Genomic DNA, 15698 nt, shown 5'->3' on the forward strand with positions numbered 1-15698 from the left:
GAGGGTTTAGCGCCGGCGCTAAGGCTCACGCTTTTTTTTTCCCTTCCTTCCCCGTCGAGATGATCTCACCAGGGTCCAACAGGGCAGGATCTGATAGTAAGTTCTCGCTGGTTATGATTCAGTCCTTGGAAACTTCCATATCCTCTCTCATCCTACTGTACACTCATCAATGAATAATCCTGGGTTTCTAGGCCTCAGACAAGTCGCGATACGTCCGGATCCCTTTTTTTGTGTGGCAAACCGGACTGGGGGGCGAGAACTGTTAGCGCCTTCGCTCTTGACACTCGATTCTGTTCACGGTCGCAATCGAGTCTAGTTTATGCCACTAGATCAAACAGACTTCGACGGCTTGTTCCGAAATTCCTCCAATGTTGCCTGGCTGGCCCCTGGTGCCTAAGTATCGAGCTATCTCGTGATTGTGCCCCCTGGTCGAGAAGTTGGCTGGAGTTCGTATTCCCTTTGGTCGAATCCACTCTTCGGACAAGCCACGCCGAGGGTTGAACCCTGTGCTAATGATGCAACCAATCCAAAGACTCAATAGCCTTTGATTTTGTCCATGGGGTGCCATGCAGACCACCTGAAGCTTTCTCGTATTTGTGGCCATTTTTCTGTGGGTAACGAAGGTCGAAAATAAGTGAGCTGCCCTCCATCAGACCGAGCTTTCTAGTCGATGGGAAGACACTGAGTTTGTCGATTTTTGCGTACCTTATATCATGTACAATATACGTGGCATAACATATAGGTAAATTGAGTTAGGAATATCGCCCGCGGGCTAGTTGTTCGACTGGCAAATCGGATAAGGAAGAGCACCAGCAATTAGCATTGGTCTTCAGACCACTCCTATGGAGCATCTCATGGCTTAAAGTCTAGGGTCATGTCGTTGGAGAGCTCTGAAATCGATGCACTCGGTGTCATGGGTTGACAGAGTCAGATTACAGAGAGTATCTGAATATAGATAGGCCATATAGGTATTAATGTCGAAAGTGAAGTCGTCCGCGGACTGGTACCCATTCTTGCAAATATCCTTTCCTGGTGCAGTGGTCACACCACTACTAGTCCTGGCGGTTGCTGATCTAGTGACTGCAAATACTGTAGCCTTAATGCCAACGAGGACATTGAGCAGCCGGTCAAAAACATAGACTCGGATAGATAGAGACAAGGGAATTAAGTTCTACACATGCATATTGAGAGAGACTGGCAGAATTATATGTGAGAGTCCATCTAGTGGTAATCATCGTACTGCTGCTGAGGTCGAGGTATATTCTTGGATTGAGGCTTGGAGAGCATTTCCGCCGCTTTGTCTCGCTGGTGAATAATGAATGATGAATGCTATCTTGATCCTGAATGTGGATGCTGGGCTTATGCCGAGTGATCTGGTTGTCTTGACGGTAGAGCCTGACAAGTCATCTGGAATGTGATATCGGAGCATCATGACATCTATCGTCCCCTCCTGGGCTGTGATGCATAGGCCGGCAATGACTGCTAGGTCCAGCTCGCGGCAAAAGGTCATGGCGGAGAGATATCGCAATCAATACTGTTGCTTACATTGACGGCCATCTCCAAATTCAGGTTCTAGGTGTCCATGCCAAGATTATGACTCTTGATCAACCCTCCTGAATATTAGTCCATTAATGGAATGTGAGGGCATGTGTGTTGGCAGTAGTGGCTGTGGAGTCGAAGACTATAAAATACTTTTGCTCTATTTTGCATGGTGCTCTCGCTTGCTTTTGCTGTAATAGGCTGTTGATTGTTGCTATATAGTAAAGTGCTAACCACATATACTTCACGAGTGACAACAATCAAAGTACTGAATAGCAGGGTCGCTCCAATCCCCATAACATGCTACAGGTCAACAAAGCCTTCGCGTGTGTTGCTTTTCAACGTAAACCAGCCCAAAGCTGACAGCAGGTAGCATCAAACAGTCTCTCTGGTCCCCTGAAAAAAAAGTGGTCCTTGACGTACCAATACTAAGCATGGAACCACGTCCGTAGTCAGCTCGCAATATACAGGAAAGGTCATGTTCCAGGAACCATTGACATGATTGGCCGCCCGTGGTCTGTAAGCTCCATAAGCAGTTCATCAATCCGTGCGATCCCAGGCATTAAGCTTACTTAAACTCGTCTACGTGGAAAACTGCCCACATGCTAGAGCCTCATATCGCGCCATCGCCCTACAGAAGCATATCTGCATAATTAGCCAAACTATAAGTTAGGGACCCGGCTAATAGGTCAGTAATGGATCATTCTTCGCTGATCCCTGTCTGCTCGGTTACCTTCATCATTATAGACTTCGCATGTCTGTTCCGTGTGGATGTATCCAATACATAACAGAGAATCATCAGCATGGCCCACCTCAGAACAGCTGAATGGAGGAGAACAACTAACGAGCTACCCCTGTAACCAGTTTACTGCACATGGGTCCTCTGGGCAAACTGATACCATACGGCAGTGAACCTGTTCCGAGCTTCTAGTACCACTAAAAGCGGCAGAAAACTATTGGCATCTGTAAATGTTGTTCCTTTGATTTTGTTGTAACCCTACTTTCTTATACCATCAATACCTGGATTTAAAATGGAATTGCTAGAGGCATCGTGGAGGTATGTGGTGGTACTTCGGTCTATTTGAATATATATTTTATGTAAACAGTGGCATTGAGAGTATGGGTTGAACTTGAATTTCTTACAAGAACTGGAAAGTCTCCAGGTCTGACTGAGAGTGTTTGACCTGATATACTACTCCGTAGTGTTAGTACTGGCCCTCTCGACCAGCACATCCAGACTGGATACTAGTATTACCTCGCTTATGTCTTCCTGGTCATTGGATATTTAAGTGAGTTTCTCGTTTTCGGTCTCGTTTTCGGTTTCCCATTCGTCCCCCTATCAAATCCTGCTTTAAATTTAGTGGGTCGCCCCACTTTCGGGAAGAAAAACCCAGAGAGCCGAGAACAAGCATAAGTATTTCTGCGCAGAATGAAGACTGTGTGTTTTCATGCCCTGTCTCCCCATTTTGAGATTAATATCGCCCGACCATATTGTCGAATGATCTTGCCTCATCTCCAACCAGGTACATCTCCAATTCTACTTGACGTTAAATAAATTATTAGAGATTAAGAGGCAACATTTAGGAGAAACTAGCTGACGTAAGCACCTCGGGAATAACTAACTAACCAACAAATTAATCAAATTAATTATTTAGTCTCGTTAGTCTTCCTTTATGCTAGACATCTATCAATTATGCATCGACATGAATAGAGTAGACTACTAGTGTCCCTGTGCAGGAGCATTTATGATGGCTGATTTATGTGTATCAGGGGCTACTGACCCTTCCCATTGGCCCGCGGATGGAAGACAGCCGAAATGATTTTGGAAACTCGTACTAGGAGTGTGGCATAACCCGTTCGGTTACTACTTTGCCATTATTCTAATCTGCCCGTGTTCCTGACGGTCGGCATAACATCCCATGGGTCAACATGCGATGGGGCTGCGGCCAATTCGTCCTCAAGTCGTCTGAAAATCCTCCCAGCATAAAATCTGGGGCATTGCCCTTGTATCCAGTAGATGTAGTTTGCTTACCCCTGTTTCCGTTCTTTTCCCACCTCCCTTCCAAATCCTTCTACGATACCGAGGAGGGCCAAGATGGGTGCATCCGATACCACCCTCGCCAACCCTGACTTGGAAAAGGGTCAGCCGCCCACGATTCTGCAGCCCACGGAACTGCATCCAGACAACGTCGTAGATTATGATGGCCCCGATGACCCCGAAAACCCATTCAACTGGCCTCGCTGGAAAAAAGGCCGCCAGTTAGTTTTAATGGCGTTCAACACCTTTATCACGTATGTCTCGCTGCTGCTGCTGCTCTGATTTTGCTTATCATATCCTCTTCCGTGCTGTACGTTCTTGGTATTGATGGCTAACACCACCACGGTAGACCCTTGGCTTCCTCCATGTTCGCCCCCGGAGTGGAGGATGTTATGATCGATTTTCATTCCACCAGTACCATGCTCGCCTCCTTCGTGGTGTCCGTCTATGTCCTGGGATATATGATCGGCCCTTTTTTCATCGCCCCGCTCTCGGAGATTTATGGTCGGGTGCCCCTCTATCATGCATGCAACATCCTGTTCCTCATCTTCACCATCGCCTGCGCTGTGGCCCAAACCATGCCACAGCTGATCGTCTTTCGTCTTCTGGCTGGTACCGCCGGCGTTTGCCCCCTCACCATTGGCTCAGGCACCGTGGCCGACATGGTTCCCAAGGAGAAGCGCGCCGGTATCATGGCCATCTGGGCCATGGGGCCCATTCTCGGCCCCGTGGTAGGACCGGTAGCTGGTGGCTTCCTTGCCGAAGCTGAAGGCTGGCGCTGGGTGTTCTGGGTGATTGCGATCGCTGTAAGTCTAGACGTCCACACTCCAGCCCCCCTCCTCCCGTCACCTCCTAATACATGGATCGTCTTGGACATAGACCGCAGTGATGAGTATTCTGTGCATGATCTGGTATCGCGAAACTTATGCCCCCGTCATTCTGGAGCGGAAAGCGGCCCGGTTACGCAAGGCTACAGGCAATCCCAACCTGCGTTCGGTCCATGACCGTGGGCAGCAGGCGCGTGAGCTCCTTCTCATCGCATTGGCTCGCCCGATTAAGCTCCTCGTCAAGTCGCCCATTGTCCTCCTCATGGTGCTCTTTGCCGCCATCACCTATGGCTACTTGTACCTGATGTTCACCACCATCACCTCCATCTTCGAGGACGTCTATCATTTCTCCCCCGGCGTCGCAGGCCTGGCATACCTGGGATTTGGTGTGGGCTGTCTGATCGGACTCGTCACCTGTGGCGCTGTTTCCAATTACATTGCGCGCACCCATTCGGCTAAGGGGTGTTTCACCCCAGAATCACGCTTGCCGCCCATGGTCTTCGGCTGTTGGGCCATCCCCATCGGCTTGTTTTGGTACGGCTGGGCAGCCAAGGCCCAAACCCACTGGATCGTCCCCATCCTGGGCACTGGTGTCTTTGCTATTGGCCTGATGACTGTCTTCATGTCGGCCAGTACCTATTTGGTCGACTCCTATCTCCGCTACGCCGCCTCGGTGACGGCAGCCAACACGGGTCTACGATCGCTGGTTGGGGCCCTGTTGCCCTTGGCCGGACCTTCCATGTACGATGCCCTGGGCTTGGGATGGGGTAATTCTCTTCTCGCCTTCATTGCGCTCGTGATGTGTGCGTGTCCGCTGTTCTTCTGGCGGTACGGGGCACGCATCCGGACACACCCTCGATTTCAGGTCAAGTTGTAAAAGATACCCTAGACGCGTGTAGACAAAAGCTATGATAGAATAGTGCACATAGAGCATCCTATATAACCTAAGTTATATCCGAGTTACCCATTCCCATGTCTCTTGTTCGTATGAGATGGACAAGGTTACATATACTGACGAGGAGTAGAGTGTCCCGAGTGACGCTGACTGGCTGTATCTCGTGAATAGAACTTTGACTGGTAGAGTGGCAGCTGGTACGTATAATTTAGTCAGAAAGACCTTCCATCAACCTTTTTATAATTTAGTTTGTCCAGATCACAGTCCTCCAGCAGACGGACCTAGATAGATTAGCATCACCCTTGGCCCCATATTCAAATCGATGCACTCACATTTACTGCTATGATTGGGGGCGCGTCCTCTGCCACCAGCCGGATGAAACAACTGCTCCCGCAGGTCCCACAAAACTCGTGCTTCGCCTGACGCCGGCCAAACTGGTGCGTCCGGGTTGTTTCGGCGCCGCTCTCAAGGGTGAAGTCTTTGAGCGAGGGGTACACGAGCAGGTATCCATTCTTGCTGCAGATAGAGCAGTTGCAGCTAACGACATGATATTCGGACAGAGGCGGAGACAGCGAAAAGCGGAAGCTCACAGCGCCGCAATGGCAGTTGCCTTTGTGCATGCTCTGCTCTGATGTTGGGGTAGGGAAGAAGGACATGTTGATCAGTCGATGGTGTTGGGCATTGATGACCGTGGGAGGGAAGTTGTAATCTCTTCAACCACTTCGTCTTCCAGGGCTTTGGGCTTCTTTTAAAAGTAGACTAAACGGATACAAATCAACTATCAGGACAAGGGCTGTCTAACGAACTTTGTGCCGTAAGCAGGCTATCCCCGCACGGATCTCACATCAGCGCGGATAACCGCAGCTCCCCGCCAATACGCCTGATGGTAGTTTTTCTTCGCTCTATCAGAGGCTTACTACTTTCAGGGTCTTTTTAATTACTTTGACGGAACCCTTTTCTTCTTTCATTTTCCTCATCTCCTTTTCATCTAACTATTTATGTATTTATTTTTCTTTCTCTTTTGTTTTTTCTCGGCAGTTTTCCGCCAGACTCTCTCACCATTTCTGTTGTGGAAAATCAAACCATGATCCTTCTTATATGTCATCGGGACACTGGCGACTATAACTACAAGTTCATCAATATTTCTATAGTGCACGGGATAGAACCCAAGGCTTTTGCAAATACTGATCTCACGTTTCTCCCAGCACACAAGCCACTCCGAAATTGAAATTCTCTATATACTTCATCAGTGATTTATAAAAGACTTGGTCGCTTAATCCCGTGATGACACAGATTGATTTGAAGCAGGTTTTAAATACCCCCGATACCTATTAGGGGTAGAGCTAACAGATTGATGGGATATTTATATGATATTTATATAATTAGAAGTAGTTTGTTGGAAGAATCAGAAGCTGGATCGGTTGATGACGGTTATTTGAGGCTGTGGTGGGCCTGCTGGAACTCTCCGGCCGTCGGCTCTTAGCCGCCCCCTGGGAAACTCCGCACTGCTTTTTGGCGAGTCTCCGAAGCTCATTTCTGGTGAGGGCAATGGCTTATTTGAATCAAGATTTGGAAACCCATTAGTTGGGTTAGCCCACACGGGTTCTATGTCCCAATCAAAGAAATCTCCTTTCTTGCACTTTGATGATCGAACCTGTAGGGGTTTCTGTGCTGACATTTAATGTCCTTACCAACAACGCCAGGATGATCCATGGAGTCAGCACTAACATGTGCACTTGCTGACCTGAGAAATGAAGTTGTTTCGTGGTTAAGGCTTGGAGAGTCAACAGCTAAGGGAGGGAATTTACGTTTTTCTCGTCTTCATGTTTTTAGAGGGAAATGTCACAATTACAAGAGGTGTATGACCGTTCAATAAGAATATGAAGTTACTGTATTTTGTCTAGCAAGAGTGGAATCCAGATATCGGTTATATTATAACAGTAATACCCTCATATATGGGTCTTAACCTCACCTGAAACGCAAGCAACTCGATGATAACAACGTGAATAAGTAGGATTACCCCGGACCCCCATTCAATTTACAGGCTGGGCCTCTCTCAGACCAAAATGTTTCGCCATGGTCACGATACCATTCTAGTGTCAATGTAAGTGCATCATCAAACGAAACTTTCTCTGTCCACCCTAATTGCCGGAGCTTGGAGTCATCGGTCCAATACATCCGGTCATTGAAAGGCCTATCAGTCACTGTTTCGAGATGCTGTTCGCACGCATCGCTTGGACCCGCATGAAACCACCGTAGAATTCGTTTCGCAACCTCTATGACTTGAATCTGCTCCTTGGAGGAGATATTGTAGGTCTCGAATACAAGACCTCGATGGAGAATGAGATCGAAAGCGTTCACAACATCGCTGGCGAAGACAAACCCACGAACTGCGTTTCCATCACCATGTAAAGTCATACGCTGGGAACGCAGCATTTGCATTGCAAATTTGGGGATGAGTTCTATGAAAAGATACGTCAGGAACCCGCAGCCCTCTAAATGCCATCAGGGAGCCCTTACTCTCGGGGTACTGACAGGGACCGAAAACATTGTTGCAGCGAGTTATGATGATGGGCATATTGAAAGAATATCGATAGGCATTGGCGACCATCTCAGCAGCAGCTTTGCTAGCTGAGTATGGATTGGTCGGGTTCAGCCGATCTTCCTCGGTAAAGGCATAGTCCTGGTTTGGCCGATTTTCTCCGTATACCTCGTCAGTAGAGACGTGGATAAACCGTACGACCGTCCCGGCCTGTCGTGCTGCTTCCAGAAGAACATGGGTCCCAGTCACGTTGTTCCGAGTGAAAGAGACGGGGTTAACTAGAGACTGGTCCACATGAGAATTCGCTGCGAAGTGGACAATGGCATCCACTGTAAATAGCTGGAAGACAGCTGTTACCCTGTCGGGGTCGCACAGATCGCCTGCAAGAAAGTGGAAGTTGGGAAGATGCTCGACGGAGTGTATGTTGCACTTGGACGCGCAATAATCGAGGATATCAAAGCAGAGTATCGTATACCTCGTTCCGTATACCTGAAGGAGGTGCCGAATGAACCACCCCCCACTGAAAATGCAGTGTTAGTTCACCTATCGATGTCTCGACATCCGCATGATCATGGTCCGGTAATAGACTCACATAAATCCTGCGCCTCCAGTAACCAAGATGGTCTTCACACTTCTCATAACATCCTCATCTTCTGAGCCATTGCTTCCAAGTCCTAGCTGTTGGACAGTCATCGTGCCGCCGAATTTGTGTGATGATTGCACATACACACTACAATTTTGGCACAGAGGTCTCGATCGTCTATAAATTGAACAGTAGCCTCAAAACACAACTATAGCATAACGAGCACTGGTCTCTCTGTTAGTTGAAGGAATCCAACATAGAGTTTGCTTTTCTTTGTTCCAATCTTGGGGAGCCGGACACCTTCCTCACCATATCGACGCCTCTGCGCCTTCGAAGTTCAGACACTTGTGGGTGTGGTTGTACTCTTGTTCCGTACGGTCCGAAATAGTTCCCAAGTCACAATTTTCGCGGATAAAAATGAGAAGCCAGCGGTAAGGTAGGCTGTTGGGGTGTGCCACGAGCGGAGATCTATCTATCACTTTGAATCCAGAGCAAACGACATACCCTATCTAACAGTTTTAGCACTGCTCCGCATCACCTTCAGGTCTCCGCAAATAGTCATTTGAATCTCAAACTATGACCTGAAGTATACGTCGTGTTCCAGGTTTATGCCCCGCATGACCAAAGCTGGACTCGAATTTGCAGGGCTCACTGTCGCTTTGTTGTCCATGTGTACAGAAAGACGGTAGTCCTGGTATGTTCTTATGCAGTCAGCGTAACGTACGCGGCATAATCAATGACACATGTATGTACCGAGCCTTGGAGCCAGGGGGAACTTCCTAGTCAGCCTGACAGGCAGACCATATTCTCCACTGCTACCCCAGTAAATGATGGCCAAGATAGATAGATCACTGTTCGACATTCACTCATCAATGTCGGTATCTGGATCGATATGCACAAGGATGTACATACCAACAATGCTCGTATCGTCCAGTCAAGATTGAAAGGACAAGTATTTCTCCCTCAAAGGAAGCCGCTCCGCTTTGCTGAATATGTAAGTCCAGGAATTAGCAAGGCTGAATACAGTAGGGATATTCCACCAGCAGTATGTAGATGTTCAAGGTGGGCGTCGCGGACCTTCATGGAGCTGCAAACATGCAAACACGGTCAATGTACAGCGCCAATTGCATGAATAGCTCGAGCTCGACAACGGGAACTCCGACAAGGGTGAGCAAGAAAACGAGATAAAATCCCAAACTCCCTCTCGCTAACATGCTGGTCCTGCCAGCAACTGAAGTGAGTCATGGCTGAAGTCCAACTTATCGCCACCCTGCGACCGGCCCATGGCAAAGAGACTGAGGTATGCGCCCCTTACCTCACGCTTTGTCGGGCATTCTTCATAATGCACTGATATTCACTGATATATCAGCTCAGACACCTCCTTTGCGACACGGCACGTCTCGTGGAGCAGGCAGAACCATCGTGCATGGCATTTCTATTAACAGAACATCATCGAGTAGATGATACCTTAGAGTTCAAAGTCATTGAAAGGCATGTATCGCACGGGCCTAGTTTAGGTTTAGGATTATCAGTTGACCGGTTACACAGATGGGCCAATTCCAATGCCCTTGAGCACCACCATAGTCGTCCCTGGCTCCTCCAGATGTATTCAACATTTTTGGAGAAGCAGCTATTAGACGGTCCAGAGCAGATTGAGATGCTGACGGTTATTGCTGGGTTTGCCGTGCGTTAGAACGGGTCTTCATATTCGAGATACTGAAAACATATCCCTGCAGAGCACGGCTGCATGACTACCAACAATCGAGGGTATATCCTGACTACAAGAGTCGTCATTGATGTGATGTAACTTTTCGGACCCGAATATGTATTTCCACACAGAATAAACCAAATCCCTTTAGCTGCCCAATAGAATGACTACTTGTGCCACGACGTAGCCAGTAAGTGCGGGCGGAGTGTCCTGATGGACGTGATTGAACCATTGCCACTGGAACTGCAAGTCTCAATCTCCTCGATCTACGGAAGGAGCCACAATTACAGACCCGGAAATCTCGCATTAGTGTGACACACGGTAGTTTAAGTTAATGGTTTGTGAGAACTAACCGACTTCCTTGCTTTTGTTCTGTCCTCAAGTCAATGCCAAGGCACAGCCTGGAGACACAAGAGATGTCAGATTTTACGAACAACACTATAATCACATATCCTGATAAGTTTGCAAGTAAAGTGAAGAGTCCGCGGTATCTTCTGCGCAAGCCACTGTATTACATTGATCTAATTTCCAACTATTGAAGAAGTCGCACCATGGGGCCGTACCATCCGTCCTGCTGGAATTTCTGGGATTGATAAGTTGTCCGGGCTTACAAGAGCCTAGGCTCGAGTGGCTTAAATATTATATCTTTCGGCGGACATAGACTGAATCCTGCGCCTCAAATGCAGCATATGCGACCGTGTTGCACTGCCTTGCATTCCCGCGCTGTCCCTCCGCAACATGTTGGTGAAGCAGATCCGGTCATCAACCACCTTTGCAGTCATTGTGGTCTGCGTGGCGGTTTTTACTGATATCTTCCTCTATGGGCTAGTCGTGCCTATGCTTCCATTTGCCCTCGCCGAGCGTGTAGGTCTCACTGATGCCGATATTCAGCGTTGGAATTCCATCTTACTTGCCAGCTACGGGGCATCCATCATGCTGGGCTCATGTACGTGCATCCATTGTCAGTAGAACCTCATTGCATGCACATACCTATTGAATTATGGTCACAGTGCTATTCGGTTGGATGGGCGACCAAACTCATACGAAGCAGCTGCCATTTTTGCTCGGGGTCGGGGTTATGGGGGGTGCTACACTGCTCTTTTCACTTACCAGCTCATTGACTCTGATCCTTCTCGCTCGAATCCTACAGGGCTGCTCCACTGCCATAGTATTTACCATCGGCTTCAGTCTGATGCTGGACACAGTTGGTGAGCAACACATAGGACGTGCTATCGGCTTTACGAGCATGAGTCTTAGCGTTGGCTTATTCGCAGGGCCCATCGTGGGTGGGCTTTTATATGATCTGGCGGGATACTTCGCCGTCTTTGTCCCAGCCTTCGTGCTTGTAGTACTGGAGTTTGTGCTACGGGTGCTTCTCATCACGCCGTCGCATGGGATTGATGTCAAGCAAGACCTCTCCGACGAGGAGGGGCGTCCTCTGATGTCAGAAGTGGCAGGTACTCCTGTTACGGGCTCTCCAAGGAGGCCTGCACTTTTATACTTGATATGCATGCCTAGATTTCTCGTGGCAATGGTGGGAATGTTCATGCTGAACTCGTTCATGACTGCCTTGGAGGCCGTACTGCCCGTGTATCTCCCCGAGGTTTTCCTCTACCGGTCGACAGACATCGCCATTGTATTTCTGTCCAATACCCTTCCTATGATCTGCTCTCCGCTTGGCGGATCTTTGGTGGATCGCTTGGGTCCGTTCTGGCCGGCGATTTTGGGCTTTGCATTGATTACTCCGAGCCTTATGCTGCTCTCGCTGATACTTGAGCCGACGGAAGTGATGTCAGTGCTGCTCCGTCTGTTTTTATTCCTTTTCGGTTGTGGGGTATCATTTGCCATGCCTGCAATGATGACAGAAATTACCTTAGCCAAGGACGACGTGGAGAAGGGACGTCCGGGGATCTTCGGGGATGGAGGTGCGTCTTCGCAGGCTTACGGTTTAAGTAACGCCGCATTTGCTGCTGGGACACTGGTTGGGCCTCTGTATGCCGGCTATATTCGGGAGGCTGTGAGCTGGGCAGCCATGGCCATCTCACTAGGAACATTCAGTGCCTTGATGATGATTCTGGCTATTGCATTCACTCCCATGAAAAAGTCGACTGCTACGGCGCGCTCGAATTCTCAAGTCATCTAAACAACGGTGTGATATATGAAACTACCTAGAAGAGGCATCTTGCATTATATTGAAATGAAGGCTGATCACATGCTTAGTTCATCTTGGCGGGCATAGTTACTGGATACTCATCTGACTCGACGATCTCTGAAAAGAAAAGCCCATGCGCCCTGCGCACTGCATCCAGTATTTCGATGACAGTCAGGCTTTCCGTCCACGACATGACTGCACTTTCATGGCGTTCATGTCGGACACAACGGGCGACCTCGTCCGCTTCGAAGCAGAGCCCATGTGCGCCTCCTGGAACATGATACTCATACTCTTCCGCTTCACCTATAATACCAAACTGCTGCACTCGTTTGATGATCCGGTACTTGGACGGACACCAAGAGTGGCCATAGATCTGGATCTCCCCTCTGTCCCCCTGGATCCGTACTACCGGGGTGTGACCATCGGGGTCCGCCATGGCGCGTAGGCTGGAACTGGCAACCGCCTGCACCGACACAGGCGACGGACTTGTGACAGGGAAGGTCATAAGGATGGTTGTTGATTCATCCACCCCGGCGCCGAGAAGGGGTGTTGTTGCTGATAGGATGCTGCTGGGCCTGGGATCGGGCCTGGGAGCGAGGGTCTGCATGATCCAGTGGATTGGATATACGCCCACTAAAGTCCAGCCATCGTTAGTATCGCTCCGTGAAGACACGATAAGCATCACGTACAATCTAGTAAAGCGCCCCCAGCCAACTCCTTCTTAGTAAGATAGCTATCCTTCAACTCCTTCAAAGCGTTCGTTCCGATCGAGTTATCGGCGAAGATCCGAATAACGGGCCCAATGGCACCATTCTGGACTTCTTGCCTAATCTGAGCCGAGATTGGGAGGAAGCGTGTCCACATGGCTTCCATGAGGAAACGTTCACGCGCACGAGCGGTTTCGACGAGATGATGTGCCTGTCTAGCCGTCACAGTCAAGGGCTTCTCGCAGAGCACATGCTTTCCGGCCTGCAGCCCGAGCATAGCATTCTGGTAGTGATGGGAATGTGGTGAGGCGATGTAGACAACATCTACCCGGGGGTCCGCCACCAGAGCGTCGTAGCTACCATACGCAATGCAGGACGACGGCGCTCCGACCTTGTTGATGAAGCGGCTAGCGATCTCGCTGGATCGCGAAGATGCCACCGCCACCAATGAATGCGACACATCAGTAACACCTCGCGAGGCGGGATCAACGAGAAGGTCTTTTGCAAATGCTACATGGCGGATTAGCCGGTAAGAATCACAGCACTATTTGTCAGGTGTGATACTTTCAGCAATGCTTCCTGTGGCTATCAGAAGTCAACAGTCTGGTAAATCTCTCCACGGACAAGGTAATGTAAGCAAGGCACATACCGAGAATACCCCAACGGATGCAGAATGGCACGGGCGCAGAATGGGAACTCATGTCGTTGAGTAGGGAATTAAAGGTTTCACTCTACCACATAATCTAAGGATGGGCATAAATGCGATGCAAATTTGTGGGCGATCAATAGAGCCTGTCCATTCAGCACTTTACTGCAGTCCAAGTCACCTCAAGCTTGAGAGTCTAAACCTGTGCCAATTTTGCCCGCCTGCATACAGTCCAAGAAATACTTGGGCAACCACTCTATGGTGTGACAAGCGTCGGACAGACTGACACACCATTCTGTCATGACAGGCATAAGGGAGGGGTTTGTGTTACATGTCATAACAGCATGAGGGTCGAAGATGTCAGCCAGGGATGTCCGGGAATCTGAAATGAGTCTGGCAGTGTCCTTCACGATCCAGGAATTCACCGAAAACAAGACCTTTCGGAAACCGACATTCGAGCGTCCGTTGATTGTGCACATGACAGCCGTCAAGCAGCAAAGACGGAGAAAAGGGCGCAAGGAAAGTGTGACTAATCATATATGGTGTAGCAAGAATCCCAGATATCTAATGGCCTTACTTCAAATTCAAAGAATATAATTGCTTGAGTCAGACGAAAGTACAAACTTTCCTCAGCAAGAGTTGGTTCCTAGGTGCTTGACGTTGCCATGCCGGGGGCGAGCATACCCACTTTCCAGCCAACAGTCACCGGCCAGGAGCTGGAGGCCATCCAAGAGGTACTCGACAGCCGAACTCTGACGGGGAAAGGGAAGTACACGGCATTGTGCCAGCGATGGCTTGAATCAAGCATGCCGCATGGCAAGGCCTTTGTCTTGAGCTCGTGCACTTCGGCCTTGGAAATTGCGGCCCTCCTAGCCGATCTCCGGCCAGGGGATGAAGTAATAGTACCAAGCTATACATACGTGTCGACAGTCAATGCCTTTGTTGCCCATGGGGCGCTTCCGGTCTTTGTTGATGTGGAAGAGACAACCATGAACATAGATGCGCAGAAGATCGAGGAGGTGATCACGCCTCGGACCAAGGCCATTGTGCCGGTGCACTATGCTGGAATCGCCTGCGACATGGACACGATTCTGGATATTGCTAATCGACATGACCTCCTCGTGATTGAGGATGCCGCCATGGCCTGCGGCAGCATGTATCGAGGACGTGCGTTGGGGACCATGGGACACCTGGGTTGCATCAGTTTCCAAGAGAAGAAAATATTCACCAGTGGCGGCCAGGGAGGAGCATTACTCGTCAATCAAGACGCACTCGTGGCGCGGGCAGAGATCCTATACGAACACGGCACGAACCGAGCTCAATTTCTGCGAGCTGAAGTGGATGTCTATCGTTGGCTGGATGTCGGGATTAACGCAACCCTGAGTGAGATTCAAGCAGCCTTTCTCTACGCCCAGTTTCAAGCCGCACCAGAGATTCTTTCACACCGTCGACGTCTCTGGTCACGCTATCACAGATGTCTGGCCCCCCTGGCCCATGCGGGCATCATCCGGCTACCCCACCCGGCTGCAGAGGCGTACCATAACGCAGCCATCTTTTGGGTTCGGTTGGCTGACGCCTCGGACCGACCTGCTTTCATCGAGCATATGGCGGCCGCACACATTCAGACACAGGCCCAATTCGTGCCGTTACACTCTTCTCCGTTCGGCAAACGGGTGGGGCGCTTTCATGGCGAAGATCTGGTGACCACACGCGCCGCAGAGGAAATTGTCTTGTTACCACTCTACGCGGAGCTTACGGAAAGGCAACAGGACCTCGTCATTCAGCGCGTTTGGGGGTTCTGGAGGGAAGCGACGACAATCCCGGCACTTGAAGACCTCCAGAAGGCTGGGTTAATTGGTTCTTAGGCGATCTTCTCGTTTTGGGGATGTAACTAGCACTGTTTTCCTCCAAAGTTTGAAACAGAAGGGGCGCGCTGCCAGCAGCAATGGTGGGCTCAACTCGGTTAAACCCTCACGATAAATATAAGTCTCGAATACGGAAAGTATGTTCAATATTCGACAGCCCTGGGATCAAATCGGAGTTGCATTACAGGTAGTAAAG

At 49.5% G+C, this 15698-nt stretch overlaps 8 protein-coding genes across 8 annotated transcripts; 4 read left to right on the forward strand and 4 right to left on the reverse strand.

Moving 5' to 3' along the window:
• Window positions 1-859: 859 nt before the first annotated feature.
• Window positions 860-1510, reverse strand: BO83DRAFT_388923 (uncharacterized protein; the record flags this gene model as incomplete). The annotated part of the gene is made up of 2 exons (XM_025532778.1): window positions 860-1171; window positions 1241-1510. The coding sequence occupies 2 exons, from the start codon at window positions 1508-1510 to the stop codon at window positions 860-862; spliced, it is 582 nt and encodes a 193-aa protein (XP_025387738.1).
• Window positions 1511-3611: 2101 nt separating this feature from the next.
• On the forward strand, window positions 3612-5281 carry BO83DRAFT_437541 (MFS transporter; the record flags this gene model as incomplete). The annotated part of the gene is made up of 3 exons (XM_025536021.1): window positions 3612-3831; window positions 3927-4383; window positions 4457-5281. Exons 1-3 carry the CDS (start codon window positions 3635-3637, stop codon window positions 5279-5281), a joined length of 1479 nt encoding a protein of 492 aa, XP_025387739.1. The 5' UTR covers window positions 3612-3634.
• BO83DRAFT_437542 (GFA family protein) lies at window positions 5229-6078 on the reverse strand. The gene is made up of 2 exons (XM_025536022.1): window positions 5632-6078; window positions 5229-5580 (listed from the first exon to the last, which is right to left on the reverse strand). The coding sequence occupies exons 1-2, from the start codon at window positions 5953-5955 to the stop codon at window positions 5512-5514; spliced, it is 393 nt and encodes a 130-aa protein (XP_025387740.1). The 5' UTR covers window positions 5956-6078; the 3' UTR covers window positions 5229-5511.
• A 1168-nt stretch (window positions 6079-7246) lies between these two features.
• On the reverse strand, window positions 7247-8534 carry BO83DRAFT_445610 (dTDP-glucose 4,6-dehydratase; the record flags this gene model as incomplete). Its single annotated transcript, XM_025536561.1, has 3 exons — window positions 7247-7761; window positions 7820-8361; window positions 8434-8534. 3 exons carry the CDS (start codon window positions 8532-8534, stop codon window positions 7316-7318), a joined length of 1089 nt encoding a protein of 362 aa, XP_025387741.1. The 3' UTR covers window positions 7247-7315.
• Window positions 8535-9667: 1133 nt separating this feature from the next.
• BO83DRAFT_388926 (uncharacterized protein) lies at window positions 9668-10117 on the forward strand (the record flags this gene model as incomplete). Its single annotated transcript, XM_025532779.1, has 2 exons — window positions 9668-9724; window positions 9794-10117. 2 exons carry the CDS (start codon window positions 9668-9670, stop codon window positions 10115-10117), a joined length of 381 nt encoding a protein of 126 aa, XP_025387742.1.
• Window positions 10118-10870: 753 nt separating this feature from the next.
• Window positions 10871-12275, forward strand: BO83DRAFT_313870 (MFS transporter; the record flags this gene model as incomplete). The annotated part of the gene is made up of 2 exons (XM_025527564.1): window positions 10871-11078; window positions 11143-12275. The coding sequence occupies 2 exons, from the start codon at window positions 10871-10873 to the stop codon at window positions 12273-12275; spliced, it is 1341 nt and encodes a 446-aa protein (XP_025387743.1).
• Window positions 12276-12348: 73 nt separating this feature from the next.
• Window positions 12349-13692, reverse strand: BO83DRAFT_338291 (Gfo/Idh/MocA family protein; the record flags this gene model as incomplete). Its single annotated transcript, XM_025528503.1, has 4 exons — window positions 12349-12917; window positions 12974-13501; window positions 13556-13576; window positions 13641-13692. The coding sequence occupies 4 exons, from the start codon at window positions 13690-13692 to the stop codon at window positions 12349-12351; spliced, it is 1170 nt and encodes a 389-aa protein (XP_025387744.1).
• A 604-nt stretch (window positions 13693-14296) lies between these two features.
• Window positions 14297-15650, forward strand: BO83DRAFT_445612 (TDP-4-keto-6-deoxy-D-glucose transaminase). Its single transcript, XM_025536562.1, has one exon. The coding sequence runs from the start codon at window positions 14303-14305 to the stop codon at window positions 15500-15502; it is 1200 nt and encodes a 399-aa protein (XP_025387745.1). The 5' UTR covers window positions 14297-14302; the 3' UTR covers window positions 15503-15650.
• The last annotated feature ends 48 nt before the right edge of the window (window positions 15651-15698 follow it).

The sequence above is a fragment of the Aspergillus eucalypticola genome, assembly GCF_003184535.1.
Source record: "Aspergillus eucalypticola CBS 122712 chromosome Unknown BO83scaffold_13, whole genome shotgun sequence".
Taxonomy (NCBI): Eukaryota; Fungi; Ascomycota; class Eurotiomycetes; order Eurotiales; family Aspergillaceae; genus Aspergillus; species Aspergillus eucalypticola.